We start from the raw sequence: 17611 nt of genomic DNA on the forward strand, positions 1-17611 counted from the left end.
CTCCCATTGATTGAAGGGAGCCAACTCTCAGGAAAGACCCTCTGTTGACTTCCTTGGGAGTGGAATAAGCCGGCCCAGATTGCCAGCCAGATGGCTTCGGTTCAAGGGGCTGATCCAAACCCCGGTGACTCTTGCACCTGTCGTGGGGAGCATTTCCATCGGCTGCCATGGGCCAGGCCCTACTTCAATTGTCCCTGGCTCGAGATCCTTTCTCGTTGCTGGTTGTTGCTGTCGCTGCTGCTTGTTAACAGGCGTCCCAGCTGCCTCCTCCCCCCGAGGATTTCGGATGTCTCCGTTCTGTGCCTCAGAAAGCAAGCCAGGTACGTAGATGAGCCCAACTGGGATATTCCCCTTCTCTGGCACGTGATTCTCTTCGCAGGACCACCCTGTTCTCTCCCTCAGCTGCCCAGAGGGCGTTTTCAGCCCCCAGTGAAATGATGGAGCTCAGGGGTCAAACGGAATTGATTTAGTCACAGTCGTACTCGATCAGCATGCAGATCTTTGGCTCTCCGCAGGCTTGGCGGCTGCAGGGCCTTGGCAGGCCCGGCTCTCTGCCACCCGGTTCTCTTGTGCCCTTCTTTACACCCGTGGAAAGTGGGCATAAAGCACCACCAGCTCAGAAGGGTGGTGAGACCATTGCGCTGCGGTAAATGAATTCACAGCGATGGCAGCCCCGGATCTTTGTCCTTTGTCCTCCGTTAATCCCAGGATCCTGCAGGATTCTCAGTTCTTCCTACAAAGTCCTGAGGCCCAGGTCCCATGGGAGATCAGGGGCGAGACCCCTTTCAGGATCTGGGCCTCAGAGTCTTTAGCTCCCTTTGACGTCAATGTGAGTTGAAGGTTCTCAGCACCGCCCAGGATCGGGCCCTGGGTTCCATCATTCTTGGTGTTTCCCTGTGGAACCTCGTTAGGGTTGTTTGAGACATAGACATAGTTAAACCAGCGCACAGGCCAGCCCTTAGCTTAGGAGACCATGTCCTATCTGTAGCACAGGACTTAGCAGGAATGCCCCCAGCTCAAGGGGGGTTTGAATCTGGGGAGGTGACAATTTAATTGTCCTGATGTAAGATTCCTTAACGAGCCAGGACTCAATACTTGGCTATAAGCAAGCTCTCGACTGCCTGGCAGAAGGGCCATGTTGCGAATCCAGCCGTGAGAGAAGCAATTATGATTTTTTGTATGCACTGACCACTGCCCTGCATGCTCCATCGTGTACCAATGGATAATCAGTTAATTAATAGCGGTGCTAAGCTCCTGCATGCACAGACCCCTAGAGGGTGTGCCATGATGCAGTTTTGCTCCTCCCCACCTCCCAGCCTCTGCCTCTGCTACCAGGATCAGCACAGAGACGCACAGAGAGCAGTGAAGACATGGAGGTGGCCAGCAAAAAACCCTCTCTCCCTTTCTTGCTAGTGATGCTGATCAGCGTCTCTCCAGGTAGGTGAACCAGAACTGGTTTAAATTGTACACGCAGAGGGCAGAGTGTGGCACAAGGACTAAGGAATACTATAATGTAAGAATTTATAGCAAAAGAGCAGGAGACTGAAGGGAGAACCAGCTGGTATGTTTTTTCCCCCATGGTAAATTGTTTTCAATGCTTTTATGGCAGGTTTCTGTGCATTTTTTTAGATTAGCTAGTTATTGAATGTTAAATTAATGTGAGTGGAATATTAAAGATATATTAATAGAGGTGTAACCACTATTAGACCAATTTATTTTCACCCACTGCAGATTCATTGCTAGATATTTTCCAGAGTGTTATCTAATCCAGTTGATTGTGTGGGGTTTTTGTTCAAAGAATGTATAACTGTGTCACCAAAGAAATAAACGAGGCTGACAATCGGGATTTCTTCCTTAGGTTGTTGATTTTTCAGGTGGCTGAGGAAAGGAGACTAGTCTCGGCGAATTTATCATCAGATTTTTATCAACAGCTCATGAACGTTATGGGCCAGATGCCCCGCTGGTATAAACTGCTGTAGACCCACTGAACCCAGTGCAGCTTTGCCATTTTATACCAGCTGAGAGCTTGGGCTCTTATGTAAAACAAGACAGAAGAACCTCCGTTAATTCTCACTTTGCTAATCCACAAATCTAATAATTCTCACCAAAGCCGCAGTTCCTAGAGAAACCATTTAATAGCAGGGACGGATCAGCAGGGAGATTCTGTTCCTAAAACTTGCTGTTTTTACAGAATATACTGCTGCAAAACATCATGTCACCATTTTTTTTTAAAAGGATGCTTGTCTCAACCCCCAGGTTCATGATTCTGCCGTGCAGATGAGGAAGATGAAAAGACCTTTCTGATGATGTAGCACTTCCCAATTGCTTTCTTTGTTCTCCTCTATCTGCACAATTGTATAGGACATAGGTCTGTTGTAGCAATGAGCCGCAACCAAAAATGGGTTAGCACTGAACAAACGCAGATCTCTCTTAACAACTGCACGTCCCTGCTGTCATTTCATTAGACCGGAATTGGACTGATCCATGTACAAAATACACCATGATCACTTGGTTCAAATCAGTTATAATGCTTAACGACATACTACATCTATCTCTATCTCTCATCATTACTCAGTGATCTTTCCCATCTATTTATCTGTCCTGCTAGCTGATCTATCTTAGAGTTTCCTATGGCACCATAGTATTTACGCTTCTCCCCTTCAACTCTTAGACCTTTCTGTTATGATCCACTCTTCCCCCATGAGCAGTCAGCTTTTTCCAGTTTGAGACCAGGGATTTACCAAGATTAACCTGTTCCAAACAACTTCTGGGTAAACAGGATAAAAATCGCACCACGCGGACAGACTCAGGAAACGATTTCATTGTAGCAAAGTGACCCAGCCAGGGTGGTTTTTCCAAACCATTTCCTTAGACTATCCTGAACAATGGTGCGGCAGCGGCACACGGAGCCGCTGAGACCAAATATGTCGCTGTAGAATGGTTGCCTCTTCTAAAGCGGATGTCAGTATCATCGCAAGCCCCACGCATCAGTCGAGCTACTGGCCTCTGGTAAACTGGCCTGAGAACGGATGAGGACAGTGGCAAGCAGTGTTTTGCAGAGATCTTGATGAACATCCCTAAAATTATATACAGTTGGAAGCACTAATAAAGCCAAGTGCTCCAGAGATGAGGAAGGATGGTTCAGGGGTTAGCGCCCTAGCCCGAAACTTTAATTCATATATTTTAAGGCCAAAAGGGTGCATTTTGATCATCTAGTCTGGTCCCCCGTATAACACAAGCCAGAGGATTTCACCCAATTCTCACCAGTCAAATGGTGTTTGACCAATTTCCTGCTCGGCCGCAAACTTCCTGTCTGACACTTAGTCTCTCTGTGCCTCAGTTTCCCCATCTGTAAAACAGGGGTACCAACCCTCCCCTGCCTCACAGGGCTGTTGTGAGACTAAATAAATTAAAGATTTGAGGCACTCAGGTGCTACCGTCGCGGGGGCTGCTGCATCCAGGAATAGAGTAGTATACTGTTAAATAGTTTGCAAGCCTTTGAATGGTGTTTCCTGAACTCTGCGTTTTTGAAGCCAGTCAGAGAAGTAGCGTGCATGTAGCTAGGCCTGGTGCCTTCATGTGTGTTTGGTCAACACAGTTAGTTGGGCCTAGGTGGTTAATTCATGTTACTTTTCATGTTTCCACAACAAACAAAAATAACACACCTGGAGCCACAGATGTCCCTGATACAGGCAGGTGCAGATCGGCTCTCAGAGCTTTCAAGTTGTGGATCTGACCCAAGAGTCTGGAAATGCTGATGAGGCAAATTAACTTGGTTTAGGGCTTTGGGGCCTCGTCTGCCTTCCTGGGTGGGGATTCATGACAAACGGCCCCCAGCCCAAGCCAACTCACTTTGTGCTGCCTGTTGACAAAGGCCCTAATTCAGGGAAGTGCCGCAGGTGGAAACCCAGGTCCCCGTTCAAGTCAATGGGAGCTGTGTGGGGGGCTTGGATTTTACCCAGAGACCAGGATTTTCAAAAGGGCTCGATACCCACAAGTGAGGCTAGATGTTCAGATATGTACGTTGGATCTCCACAGGGCACTGTGCCCTCCAGACAGTCCAGCCCCAGGTGTGAGTGCTGGGACATCTGGTCCTGAGTTCTGGAGAAAATCTGACCCTTTAGCCCGTGCTTAGCGACTTTCCTGAGTCAGGACCCGACATTACAGGTTAGCACCCTAACCACCAGGTGTCTCTTCCTCTCTGTACAATCACCGTAAACCTGCTAGCCTCACACAGGTGACATGCAAGGGGAGCTAAATCACAGGAAAGCCACAAGAGTGTTAAAGCACTGATTTAAAAAAAAAAAAGAAAAAGAAAATCAAAGGAAGTCTCAGACCAATAGGATCAGCATAACAAAAGCCCCTCTTATGCAGAGATGTGTACAAAGCAATGCAAAGAGACAGCTTGTAATGTGGGCTGCGGGAAGGCTTATAAGAAGTAAACTCTCTGATGTCGGTATTTAATCTTCTTTAATACACAGGCACAGCGCTTTCTTCTCCACATCCAAGCTGGCGGCGAGAGAAGGGAAATCACGGCTTGTGGGACTAGGTTTAAATTCAATAACGTGGCACCTTTCATCCCAAAGACTTAACACGTTCTAGCCAGAGATCGTTTCGCCCACCTCTGGGGTGGGGTAGGGCCGCTGTTTAACAGCACACAGCAACATTATTCAAGACTGCGGCCAAGTTGGAATTTAGTCAGGGCACCAGGGTTAAAACTATAAATCCTAGGTACTTTCATGGCCCCCTATCACCTTAATATCTGAGCATCCCACACTCATTAATGGATTGGTCCTCACCAAACCCCTGTGAAGCAGGGCAGTGCGACTGTCCCCGTTTTACAGATGGGGAAACTGAGGCACAGAGCAATGGCCGCCCATGTTGTGAAAGGTATTTAGGCACCTATGATTTCAGTGAGAGTTAGGCACCTAAATACCTTTGAAGATCCGGAGCTAAATGATGTGTCCAAGCTCACAGAGGAAGCCTGGCATCCCGGGTCATAGCTGCTTCCTTAACCTCGATTCTTGGTAACGGGAGTTGGGCCTGGGGGGGCCGGAATGATCACACCCAGCTGGGAGGGGGTCAGGGGATGCCGATAAAGGCTGAAAGAGCAAAGGTAGGAAGGGAAGCTATAGGAAGTGACTGGCCTGTGGAGGGGACCCGGGGAAGAGCTGCCAGAAGCCCCTGAGCTGGAGCCAGGAAGCGGCCGGGTTTACAGGATGCTGTTTTATTCTGGGTTTTCTGACGCTTGCTGGTGGCGCTGGATCTGGTGGGAGCCTTTCCTGAGCTGGGGAGAGAGGCCAGCAGCCTCCAGCACCTTCTCTTCTGGCCAGAGCTGGATGAGACTAGACCTGGTCAGCGGACAGGCTGATTTCACGCTTTTCAAATCAGATTGGAGGAAACCCTGGTGTGGTATTAAACAGCTTCCCTCTCCTACCCCAGAGGTGGCTGCATTTTGGTGGTGGGTGAAATGATCCCTTTCTATAGATGGTTTTTGTTAACCCCAGAAGGGACCATTCTGACATGGAGTCTGACCTGCACAGCACAGCCTGGGAACCTCACCCAGTGCCTCCTGCCTCCTGGCTGAGCTCGACGGAGCTTCGAGGAGCTAGCCAGTCCTAAGGGGTGAAAGGGGTGAGCTATTGTTTATCCAGGGCCAAATTCGCGGCTGTTGTAAATCAGAAGATTCCCATAGCAATCAATGGAGCAATGCTGATGGATACCTGCTGGGGATTGAGGGCGCCTATTCACTTCAATAAAGCGAAGCTAATCTACGCCGTGTGGACATATGCCCCTGCCGACTCCAAGGAAGGCTTTGCCTCAGCAAAGACATCTGAGCTGGCCCGCGATCATTCTTCACCCAGGGCGAAACTCCCCTGCACTGCGCACACGTGCCTATCAACACATTTTGCACATGCACCAGATGGTGGGGGGATCCGATGGCCAAATCCCAAAGAAATATCAGATTTCTCAGCTGGGCTTTAGTTGGCTTTTAATGAGGCTGGCATTTGTCGTTCTAGAAACAAAATCTAGACCATTCGTTTTCCCTCTGTCCAAGGTGATTTCAGGGCTAGGCTTTGGCAGAGGATCACGCAACCAGACCAGCACAAACGAAAATGTATTTGAACGGTGCACGATGGCCGTGTAGACACGCTCCCTGAACTCAACAGGGGGGTCTCAGCTCACCAGCTGCTTCGCTGCTGTCAGTCTTTCTGCAGGTACAAGGGCAAAGGAGGAAAACGAGGCGACTTGGCCCTGTTTATGGGGAGCCCTTCCCGAAATCTTAGGGGCTGTTGGGCTGATGAGATTCCTGCTCCAATTCTTTTCGACCAAAGCGGTTCTGATGAGCGTGGGCTAAAGAGAAACAGCTGAGCTGAGAATCTTCGCCAGTTTCCTTGTCAACGGGAAAGTCTCCGTGCAACCGGGAGGCTGGATATGGGGAAATGCATTACCCTGACCAAATGGTCTCCGCATGCGGATCTAGTCCTGCAAGCCCTTGACCTCAATGGGGTTGTAATTATTATCCATCTGTTCTGCAGTGGCACCTGGCAGCTCCATTCCTGGACCAGGATCCTGCTGTGCGAGGGGCCGGACAACCGCAGAACGAAGACAGTCCCTGCCCCAAGGAGCTCACAGTCTACGGTCTAGATCATAGAAGCCTAAATGCCATCTAACTTCTATAGGGCAGTCAGGAGCCTAAACACCTTTGTGGCCTACGTGACTATTCACCTGAGTAAAGATTTGCAGGCTCAGGCAAAACTTGTGCAGGGTGAATGTACCCCATGCAAAGGGCCACTATAGAGGGCATAAGCGCCACTTAGCACCCTCTGAAACCCTATGCTGAGAACTCCAGTGGTGCAGCGTGCCTTGTGCAAACCCTCTGTGCAGAGAGATGTTTCCCTTTCTTCTCAGCATGTGGCTACGCTGCCCGGGGGGGGGGGGGGGTGATTGTGACCCCTAGTGGGGGCCAGCTGTGGTCCCTCAATTAGGGTGAACTGCAAAGAATGGGGCAGACAATCCCCATAAAGCTAGTAGATAAAAAAAGGCATAAAACAGCTTCTTTATTACCTCACTGGCTACTCAGAAGTCCAAACAGCACAGTTCCCTTAAAGTTCTCCAGCCTCAGGCCTCCATCCAGGTATCTACGTCAAATCTGAAGAAAAATTCTGTAAATCTTATTTCATTATATAAAAGAAAAGGTTCTACCAATCCCAAAGGATCGGACATGTTACCTCCCAGGTTAATGAATGTTCCAGATCTTACCCAAATACACGCTACAGCCAATTCTTATTAACTAAACCAATATTTATTTAAAAACAAAAGAGAGAGGGTCTGGTTACAAGATCAGTATACATACAGACATGAGTTCGATTCACTGAGGTTCAGATTCAGAGCAGAGATGGTGAGCTTTGTAGTTGCAGAGAGTTCTTTCAGCAATAGTTCATAGGTTAAAGTCCAATGTCCAAATCTCACATTCAGGGCGTACCAGCATAACTGGGGCCTCAGTCTTGCGACTCAAACTTCCCCTGATGAAGCTTAAGCAGATCTGAGATGACAGAATCAGGACCAAGGATCTTTTATACAATTTCATGTCTTTTGACAAGTTGGAATTCCTCAGGGAACAAAAGGTGATTAGGATGACTTTGAAGGAGGTCCGTCACCGGCACTTAGCTATACGCATTAACATAAGGCCATTTGCTTGTTCGTCCACCATTCACAGTACATTTCAAAGAGAGATGAATGCCGAGATGTCCCACATTTACAATTCATTTACATGACAGGATGTTCTTTTAACCTCTGAATTATCAGAAAACAGCACAGACAGGGACTGCTGGTTACATTGTCCAAACTTCTCATATATATGTAAATACACAAAACCACAAACATTATCTCTCCACATGTCTTATGAGGGTTATTTATTTGGCAGGCTGTTTAGCCCTTTCTAGCCATGCATCACAGAGGCGTTTCCCTTCTCAGCGAGTGTCTACGCTGCCCTCAGGGTGTGTGACTGCGGCAGGTGTAGACAGACCTGCACTAGCTTTAATCTAGCTAGCTCACGCACCATGGGCTGTGGAAGCTGCCTGGGACGCTGAGTACCTGAGCTAGCTAGATTAGAGCTAGCGCGGGTATGTCTGTCTGCTGCAAATGCGCCCCCCCCGGCTTCAGTGTAGACATAACCTGCCGTGCCATCGAGAGCACACGGGGGGGCAGGGGAGGTTATTTTTAAAAGAGATGCAGCCTGGAAGGGAAATTTAGCAAACTAAAAACCATGTTTTGGTTTGCCTCCTCTCTGCTGCTTTTCTGTTTATCTTGTGACACGCTAGAAGGCTGTAACGTTTCTGCCTTGCCTCTTTCTTAGATATCGTGGTCGCCCAAGCACCAACACCCCGCCGCCAGGTGAATGGGACTCTGGGAGGATCAGTCGTGCTGTCAGTGGATCTATCCCCCAAGAAAAAGGTGAAAGAAATCGAATGGAGCTTTCGTGCTGGGTCAGGTGTGACGCTCCAGCTGGCTGAGTTCAGTGGGGGGAAGTTTGAGCGACCCGATCCCAACGACAGATTTAAGCAGAGGCTAGAAAAGTACAACGAGACCTCGCTGAGGATCAGGGCTCTGGAGCTGAGCGATAGCGGAGTTTATGAGGCCCGGATTAAGATAGTACCAGCAACTGTGGAGGAACAGACCTTTCTCCTCGCGGTCTATGGTAAGTGACGACAAATGGATATTACCTAACAGCGTTTCCAGGAATACACAGTGGCTGAAGCTCTGATATTAATGATAATCCCTCACTGTTTTCATTTGTAGATCTCAAAGCAATTTACAATAGAGGTCAGTAGCGTTATCCCCATTTTACAGATGGGGAAACTGAGGCACAGGGCAGGCACATGCCTTAGGTCACCCAGCAGGAGGGAGGGCTAGCCCAGTGGTTTGAGCATTGGCCTGCTAAACCCAGGGTTGTAAGTTCAATCCTTGAGGGGGCCACTTAGGGAGCTGGGGTAAAAAAATAAAAATAAAACTGTCAGGGATGGTACCTGGTCCTGCTAGTGAAGGCAGGGGGCTGGACTCAATGACCTTTCAAGGTCCCTTCCAGTTCTATGAGGTAGGTATAGCTCCATATATTTATTGTTTAGACTGAGCAGCCAGACGGCTCCCGTCACCCTTTCCCCAGGTGAACAGGAGGTGAACTGTTTACCTAGTGCTTGGGACGACCCAGACATGTTTGTTACAGTACAATCCCAGCAGCTGTAGTGCACGTTTTCTGGGGTTACGAGGGCTCCCTGATAGACAAGGCGGGTGGCCAGGTACCATATCACGCCATCTGCTGCAGGGAGATCACTGGAGCTGCTGCACCTCCCGTGGTTTACAAAGACAAGGGTCTATCAGCAGGGAATCATCCAGGCGGGCTCCTGGGGTCTCGAACCTGCTTCCCCCACCTGGGCCCGCTAAGAGGCTGGATGGATCAACTTTCTGGGTGTGTTGCAAAACCCATCCACTTGGGTCCTGATTCCACTCCCGTTGGAGTCCTCAGCAAACCTGCCATTGCCGGGGTCAGGCCCTTGGGGGTGAGATAGACGGAGGCAGCGGTGGCTCCAGGCACCAGCGCTCCAAGCGTGTGCCTGGGGCGGCAAGCCGCGGCGGGCGCCCTGCCAGTCCCTGCGAGGGCGGCAGTCAGGCAGCCTTCGGCGGCATGCCTGCAGGAGGTCTGCCGGTCCCGTGGATTCGGCAGCAATTAGGCGGTGGGTACGCCGAAGCTGCAGGACCAGCGGACCTGCCGCAGGCGTGCCGCCGAAGGCAGCCTGCCTGCCGTGCTTGGGGCGGCAAAAATGCTAGAGCCGTCCCTGGACGGAGGGAAGAGATGGCAGGCTCATTGGGGGGGCGGGGGACTGTCCTTTTGTTCTGTGTTTATGTAGCGCCTAGCACCTTGGAGCTCTAGTTCCTGCCTGGCGCTGCTGGGGGAGAACTGAGCCATGGCAGGTCTACCTGGAGATACAAAGGCATTTCCATGGGAGATCGTATCTTTGACTCTGTTGTCAAAGCCCCGGGGCTTTGGTTGGGCGTTTTGTGTTTGGTGACAGACTGGAGGAATGAACACACAAAGGAAAACTCAGCCCAGTTTCCCCACTGTGGACAGCCGGCCGAACCAGCCCTCTCCCCGCCCCCCATGCTGATGTGAGGTTAAGGCCGTGTCTACACTGGAAACTCTACAATGGCACCGCCACTGTGGTGTGGACACTTGCTACAGCCACGGTAGGGCTTGTTCTATCCCTGTGGTCAATCCGTCTCTCCCAGACGCAGGTAGCAGCTAGGTCAACGGAAGAATTCTTCCATCAACCTAGCGCTGCCTATGCTGGGGCATAGGGTGGTTTAATTACGTCTCTCGGGGGGTGAGAATTCCCCCCCCGCCCCCCTGAGCAATGTAGCTGGGTCAACCTCACCTTCTCCTGTAGACCAGCTCTGTGATTGCCCATCCCCTGGATCGTGCTGTTGAGTTACGCTCAGAACTCCTGCGTCCCGAGGAATTTCTGCCTCATTAAGGGCGCGCTCAGTCACGTTCTTCCCTTCTGGAACTTCCAACCTGCCCTGGGTCGGGGTCGGGGTGAATGGGGTGTGGGGGCTCCGAGCAGCAGGGATCAGCTGTCACGGTGACCGGAGCGTATCCCATTCCTCTGAGTGTCGCTTGTCTTTGAACACAGAGCCAGTGCCACAGCCCCGGATCCGGAGTCATCTGCTCACCAGCACGCTGGAGGGGTGCAACGTCACGCTGCACTGCCAGGGCTCGGGGAAGGGAAATGTGAGCATCTCCTGGGGCAGAGGGAACCCGGTCCAAGAGCTGGATCCCAGTCGGCACCAGCTCTCCCCTGATGGCAGGATACTGCAGCTGTCTCTGCAGCCCAGCTCCCTGAATGCCACCTACACCTGCACGGTCAGCAACCCTGTGGATCAGAAGATCGTCGCCTTCGACCTGCAGAGCATCTGCCGCAGTGGAGGTGAGGGGTTTGTGGCCTGTCTCTGTGTTGATGGCAACACCTGATGCTTTGTTTCAGGGAGAGAGTGTGGTCTAGTGGTTAGGTCACCAGCTTGGCACTCGAGAGACCTCACTTTTATTCCCAGCTCAGCCACTAACCCTGCTAGGTGGCCTGGGTCCAGCCACTCCCCCCCCCCCCCCCGCCCCCCGTGCCTCAGTTTCCGTCTGTAAAAACGAGGGACGATCCCGCCTCTCTACCTCACTACGGTGTCCTGATGCTACGTTCGCTTGTGCTGCCCAGATGCTACGGGGCTGGGAGCCGCAGATTTGATGAGGGGCGTGAGGAGTTGCCCTAGGAAACACTGACCCATTTGCTACACAGCGTAGAAAGGGACCGCGTGCCTCAGGGAATTTGGGGCGTTGGTTTGTATCCAGCTCAGTTATTGTTGGGTCTGGTTACTCTTCAGAGAGGCACCCTGTGACCAGATAACACCCCCATGACTGGGAGCAAATGGCCTTGCTGGGGGTAGAGTCTGAAGTCCCCTTCTCACTAGGGTCTGTCCCACACCCACTGAAGGTTCCCCTTCGGCTCAGGCCCCAGCCGCGGCGTCTCCTTCAGCCGCGGCCTGATGGCTAGGGGACGTTAAGCCCTGGCTCTTCATTACCCACAAGCCCTGGCGGGATGCTGCTAACCTCCGCCCTCTGCCATTCCAGATGCAGACACGTCCTTCTCGAAGCCGGGGTACATTGTGCTGACTTTCTTCCTGTTAGTGCTAAGCCTTGGGACTGCCGTCTGGTGTTGGCGGATGAACAACGAGAAGTCGGCTGACCCGGGTAAGGAAAGCCCTTTCCAGCCCACCACTCGCACCAGGGCTGGACTCTGCCGTGATGTCTGAACTAGAGCCCTGCGGCAGGACTGGGATCCCGTAGGATGTGCTGCTGTAATAGCGGGAGTGGGATGAAATAATAGTCCTGCGCAGGGCTCTGATCTGAACTCTCTTCTGCAACGGGGGCTAGAATCTGGCTTTTTTTTTTTTTTAGGAGCGCTGAGACTCTCCCATAATCACATGACTCCGGGAGCTGGGGCTTTAAGATACACACCAACTACCACGAGGCTCACGATAAACTCATGAGAGTTGGCCACGGGGAGAATAGGCCCAATGCCCGGCATAGTCAAGGCCTTAACCCCTTTTTCATTATGATCTGAACATAGGCGCCGACTCTGCGGGTGCTCTGGGGCTGGAGCACCCACGGGCACCCACTGGCAGCCAAGCTCCCGCGTCCTCGCTCCTCCGCCTACCTCCCAACGCTTCCCGCCTTGCCGCCACCAAACAGCTGTTCAGCGGCATGTTGGGAGGGAGAGGGAGGGGGAGGAGCGGGACTGTGGCGCACTCAGGGGAGGAGGCAGGGCCGGGGTGGGGATCTGGGGAAGGAGTCGGAATAGGGGCAGTGAGGGGGCGGAGTTGGGGCGGGGACTTTGGGGAAGGGGTTAGAATGGGGCCGGGGCTGGAGGCAGAGGCGGGTCGAGCCCCACCGGCGGGAGCAGAAGTCAGTGCCTATGGATCCGAATGTACCTGGGATCTAGCATCTTAACATCAAACATGCCGATTGTGTCTTCTCTGGAGAAGGACTCGCGTGGATTCCCTGCCCGTGATTTCGTGGGGGTGGTTCTGTGGATTTGGAGCTGTGCAGCGGGGCTCAGCTCACGACAGACGTGACGGGCAAAGATCCCGACGCTCCGGGCTGCTGTTCTCGCTCCTCTCTTAACCTCCTGCTCTTTCCTCAGCTGCCACCCCCACGGGCCCCGTGGAAGAAAGTCCGTCCGACCCGCAGTACGCTGAGATCATGAGGAGTCCCCCCGAAGGAAATGACCAGGTGAGTGCTCTGAGCTGAGGTTATCCAGCCCCAGCCTTCCCCGCCGAGCCCCAGCACTGCCTTGTGCAGGGGGGTGGCCGGGACTCTTTCGTTAGACATTAGCCATAAGTGCTGCAGCAGGTAGGGCTGTCGGAAAGAGATCCTCGCCCTTTGTGTGTTTGGACTGCGAGCTCTCTAGGAGAGGGATTCTGACTCCCTCTTTAAACATCCTTATTGTGTCAGCTGCGGGCCGGAGCAGGAAGTTACATCCTCTTGCTACGGCCAACAGGTGCTGCTGTTTTGCCCAGCAGAAATGATCACTTCTGTCAACCACCAGCTGCCTGGCGCGAGGAGGAGAGGGAGTAGCGGGTGGGCTCTTTCTCTCTTTGGCGTGTGCGTTGCTCCTTTCTGTCCGTTGTGTCGCTCTTCGGTCTGTGTGTGTGTGTGTGTGTTTGTGTGCACGCATCTCCTCTGGGGAGCGTCCGGCTCTGCGCCCGGGGAGGTGTGCGTAAGTGTCTGCCTGACTTCTCTCTCGGCTGGGTTGTGTGCGTGCGTGGACACGTGATGCTCCTGTGTGCTGCACGCTGTTCCCCTGTCTGGCTTGTGCATCTCCTCCAGGGCTGCAGCTGTCATTCGGGTGCGCGTACAGCTTCTCTGTGTGTTGCTCCATTCTTTAAATAAAGAACATATCAGATATTAAACTGATAAGAACAGGTACTACGCTTGATCTTAGCTCATAGAGAGCATGTGTCCTTTCTGGAAGGGTGTTGCTCTCTCTGCCGTGTGTCTGTCTCTTCTCTTCCCTTTGGAGGCGTGATCTCCCCCGGATGTCTACCTCGCTGGGGGGTACCCTTGTATGTCTCTTGTATGGCTCCTATTCAGGCTGCCCCTAACACCCTCCCGTCCACACACAACCCTCTCACCTGACTTCAGTGGCACTTTCAAACTCGCACTAGCTGGCTCCGCAGGGGGTGGTTAGAGCCAAGATGCTGCTTTCACTCAGGCTGGTCCCCCACCTGCTTTGTGGCGTTGCTGCAGGCTACGGCCCGCCTAGCCCTCCGGTGCCTTCCCACAATCCCCTACACGCCCAGAAGGACAGACAAGTTTCCCACAAACCACCGGGAAAGAATCCGAGAGGCTGGGCTCACAGCAGCGCAAAGGGCCAGGGGATCTGTCCCCAGAAGTCCTAGCGGCGTGGGTGGGGAGTGCAAACACCAGTGGGGACTCAGTGACTTGGGCGGGGCTTTGCAGGGTGGCTGCTCAGAGCCCGGCTGTGCTGTGTGGCGAAGACAGATCGTAGGAGCCTTCAGTGTGTCGTCCTACACCGCATCCGCACTGGCCTGTTTATTGTTCCTTGTTTAGGTTTCGGGAGGGGAGCAGGCCAGCTGGCCCTCTGGCTGTGTTTGCACATGGAGGAGCCCTCCGGGCGGGCACTGCACATGTGGGGAATGTGGAGAGGTGCCCACACACACACACAGTCTTTGTACACACACACACACACACACTTTCTCTCTCACTCTCTCTCTCTTTATCTACACACACACACACACACACACACACACGTCTTTGTCTATACACTGACGCAGAGGCCAGGAGTCCCAAGGGTTCAGATGCATCCTGTCCCGCAATGCAGGCTGGAAACTACCCGGTAGTCGTTGCTGACAGCAGAAGTATAAGGCACTATGGGATCAGTGGCTCCAGGATCCCAGAATGCACTGGTACAGCCACAGGTTGGCATGCTGCACCAAGACATTGTTACGTGAACATGAACCCCAGCTGCCCAAGTGTGCCATGTGTCCCTCTAGTGACTGGTATGCAGAGAGGATAACAACCTACTACTGCTGATGGTTAACAGTGTTGTTGCTTTAGCTCAAGTCGATGTGGTTTGTGCTTCTTGAGGCTGAAGGTGCTGGGTTTATGCATGCTGAGGACCCATGGTGGGGTTGTTACAGACACATCAACCCATTGCAAGGACTGAGGACCAAACACTTCAGACAAACAATGTTCCTACCAGGGTTTCCTCATTTAGCGTAGCGGTTTGAGTTTGGAGGGGTGAGATGAAGCCATGTCCACTGCTGCGAAGGTAACAGCACTGTGTGTCATGTCCCGCTCTGGTCTGCCTAGAGGATAACAACCTACAAGTGTTACCAGTTAATGGAGTTGCTCTGCTAGCTCAGGTGCTAGACGTCTGTGCTTTGGCACATTCAATCCTTGCTGATTTGGGGGGAGAATTTTTAGCAAATTCATCTGCAGAGAAAACGGCTTGCAAAGTCCTTCCAATAACAAACGTGTCTGCTTTTGATTCAGGCCCTACGTCACCTGGAAAATAACACGGAGCGGAGCCCACAGAAAGAGCCTCTAATCACCACCATCTACGACAAGGTCCACAGGACTCCCGAGAATACAGCCGAGGAGGTCACATAGGCCCCCAGGTAAGGGGGACGCTGCTTTCTGTCCATGTGTTTAAAGAAGTGGCCAAGGGAGAGCGCGGGGCATGGGAGGACCTGGAAAGGTTTGGAGAATGAGCTGGACTCAGATAACGCATCCAGGGGTTGAGATGCTCTTCTGCAGCTGCCGCTGTTTACCCAGAACTGGACATTTTACAGCATGGGAATAATGACCTAGTGCCTAGCTCTTCTCGTCCATAGGTCTCAATGCACTTTACAAAGGAGGTCAGGATCCTTGTGCCCATTTCACGGATGGGGAAACTGAGGCACAGAGCGAGGCAGTGACTTGCCAAGCAGGCCAGTAGCAGAGCCAGGGATAAAACCCAGGTCTCCTGAGTCCCAACCCAGGTCTCTATCTGCTAGGACAACTGCTTCCTCCTAAGGGCCACATCTCAAGGGACTGGCCTTGTCTGTAGCCAAAGTCACAGTGGCTTAATTTAAACCACTTGAAAAACCAATTTAGTTAAACCAATGCAAGCCCCTGAGTGGATGCTCTTAATTCATTTTAAATCCGGTTTGTCAATTTAGCTGAATTGGATGAGGAACTGATGAACTTACTCACTACAAACCAGTTTCAAATCAGATTACGAGTGTCCCCACAGGGCGCTAGCACCCGTTTAACTGAACTGGTTGCAAATCCGTCCTTTCCTCGACCCGCTGCTGCGCTGAAGTCGGACGAGGCCTTAGACCCACATTTTCAGAAGTGGCCCCTGTCCTGGAACGGGGCAGGTGTTGGGTCCCAGTGGGAGGTGTTGGATTTTCAAGAGAGCTCAGCGCTCGGCAGCCCCTGTTGGGAAAACGGAGAAGTCTCCTCACTTCTTGAGAACAATGGAGACTCCCCTCCCTGCTTGCTGAAGACAACGGGGCTGGCTGAGGGTGGGACACTCTTGAAAACCTGGCCAGCAGCGCCTGCATTTCAGAGGTGCTGAACTCCAACAGCTTCCACCGACTGCAGAGAGACGGATGGCGGGAGGGAAGAGAACAGCCCCTCCCATCCCACCTGGCCGATCACCCCATCTCCTTCACAGGCAGGTTAGGATGGGGGGAGGGGGGTTGAGAGCCATTGAACCAAACTGTCAACCGTGTATATGATGGAAACCACTTCAAGCCGGGGGGTGCGGCAGCCCCCCAAGTTCCAGCACCTCTGGGTGGGGAAGAGAAAGAGAACAATCAAAAGGGCCACTCCTGGGAACGTGGGACTGGGCGTACTGCGAGGGGCGAGGTCATCAGCTGCGGTAACTCCGTGTAGCTCTGGGGAGAGGTGCTGTTTGGCACCAGCGGAGAATCTGGGCCCGTCTGATCAGTCATTTCATGCCGATAATTTAGGACACAGGCGGTGGGGGGAGGCATGCCGGCCAGGCACTCAGGCCTTCTCTCTTTCCCCGCAGGAACCAGATGTGGTGGCGTATCAGAGCTTACCAAGGGCTTTGAAGTGCAATGTGTGCCCCACTCAAACTCTGTAGCCGAACGGTCTCCGTTCCACCCATGAACCCGAATGGAAGAAGACACCTTCTCCAGCTCTGGAGCCTGCCTCGTGACGCTTCCCCACCCCACCCTGATGTTTCGGAACCTCGTGTGTGAAGCCCTCAGCAACTGTTTTGGGAAGGAGGAACCCGAGTGAAGGCGGAGGAGCGGACTCTGGGAGGGAACAGGACATGCAGCTTCAGCGCTGGCGCCTGCAAAAGCAAAGGGCCGTGCGGGCTAAGGCGGGCCGGGGGAGAACACAGCACGGCTCTCCCCCCCGTGAGAGGACGTTAGCCAACCGGATGGAGCCCGTCTCCATGGTTGGTGCACTGTCCTCCAGCAGGAGCAGCGTCCCCTCACCAACCGCAGAGCAGGATGGTGGCAAGAGGCAACGCGCCCCGGTGCAGAATGGCCCGCGCCAAGAAGGAAACACTCACGTCTGAGCCTGGCCCGCTAGCTGCATGACTGAAGAAGCAACGTTGGAAAATGGGCTCCCCGGGGATGGAGGCACCGTTCTGGCTGCGTGATGCGGCAGGGCCGTGGGCTGGGAGGGACTTGGATGCACCATGTATTTATTTATCTATTATTCCGTTTGATAATGCTAGCCCTGCAGGGTCGATGCACACGTGACTGAGACATCGGATCCGGGGGCCTGTTCTCTTTGTGATCGTTGGAGGAAGGGAAGTTTTCTGAAGTAGAAATAGGAGCAGATGGTGCTGTGGCTTGGGGGGAGGGGAACTATCGGCGGAGGAGAGGAAGATAGGAGTGTGTCTGATTTACAGTTGACTGACTGAGGGTACTGGGGATTCACTGATCGGTAGAAACTGGCTGAGTAAACGGCAGTCAGATTGCGGTTTGCCGCAGAACCGTCTGGATCCCGTTG

General features: G+C 52.8%; 1 protein-coding gene and 1 pseudogene across 2 annotated transcripts; one reads left to right on the top strand and one right to left on the bottom strand.

The window, feature by feature from the left end:
* The first annotated feature begins 1281 nt into the window (after positions 1-1281).
* Positions 1282-17611, top strand: LOC128827045 (hepatocyte cell adhesion molecule-like). 2 transcript variants are annotated; one of them, XM_054010742.1, is made up of 7 exons: positions 1292-1437; positions 8360-8701; positions 10692-10985; positions 11678-11797; positions 12750-12838; positions 15125-15249; positions 16653-17611. In XM_054010742.1, exons 1-6 carry the CDS (start codon positions 1371-1373, stop codon positions 15239-15241), a joined length of 1029 nt encoding a protein of 342 aa, XP_053866717.1. In that variant the 5' UTR covers positions 1292-1370; the 3' UTR covers positions 15242-15249; positions 16653-17611. The 2 variants fall into 2 exon arrangements, with proteins under 2 accessions (XP_053866718.1, XP_053866717.1); XM_054010743.1 differs by lacking the exons at positions 12750-12838; positions 15125-15249; positions 16653-17611 and adding an exon at positions 12005-12344 and having other exon boundaries at positions 1282-1437.
* Positions 13474-13564, bottom strand: LOC128827576 (U2 spliceosomal RNA; annotated as a pseudogene).

Source organism: Malaclemys terrapin, chromosome 21 (genome assembly GCF_027887155.1).
Source record: "Malaclemys terrapin pileata isolate rMalTer1 chromosome 21, rMalTer1.hap1, whole genome shotgun sequence".
Taxonomy (NCBI): domain Eukaryota; kingdom Metazoa; phylum Chordata; order Testudines; family Emydidae; genus Malaclemys; species Malaclemys terrapin.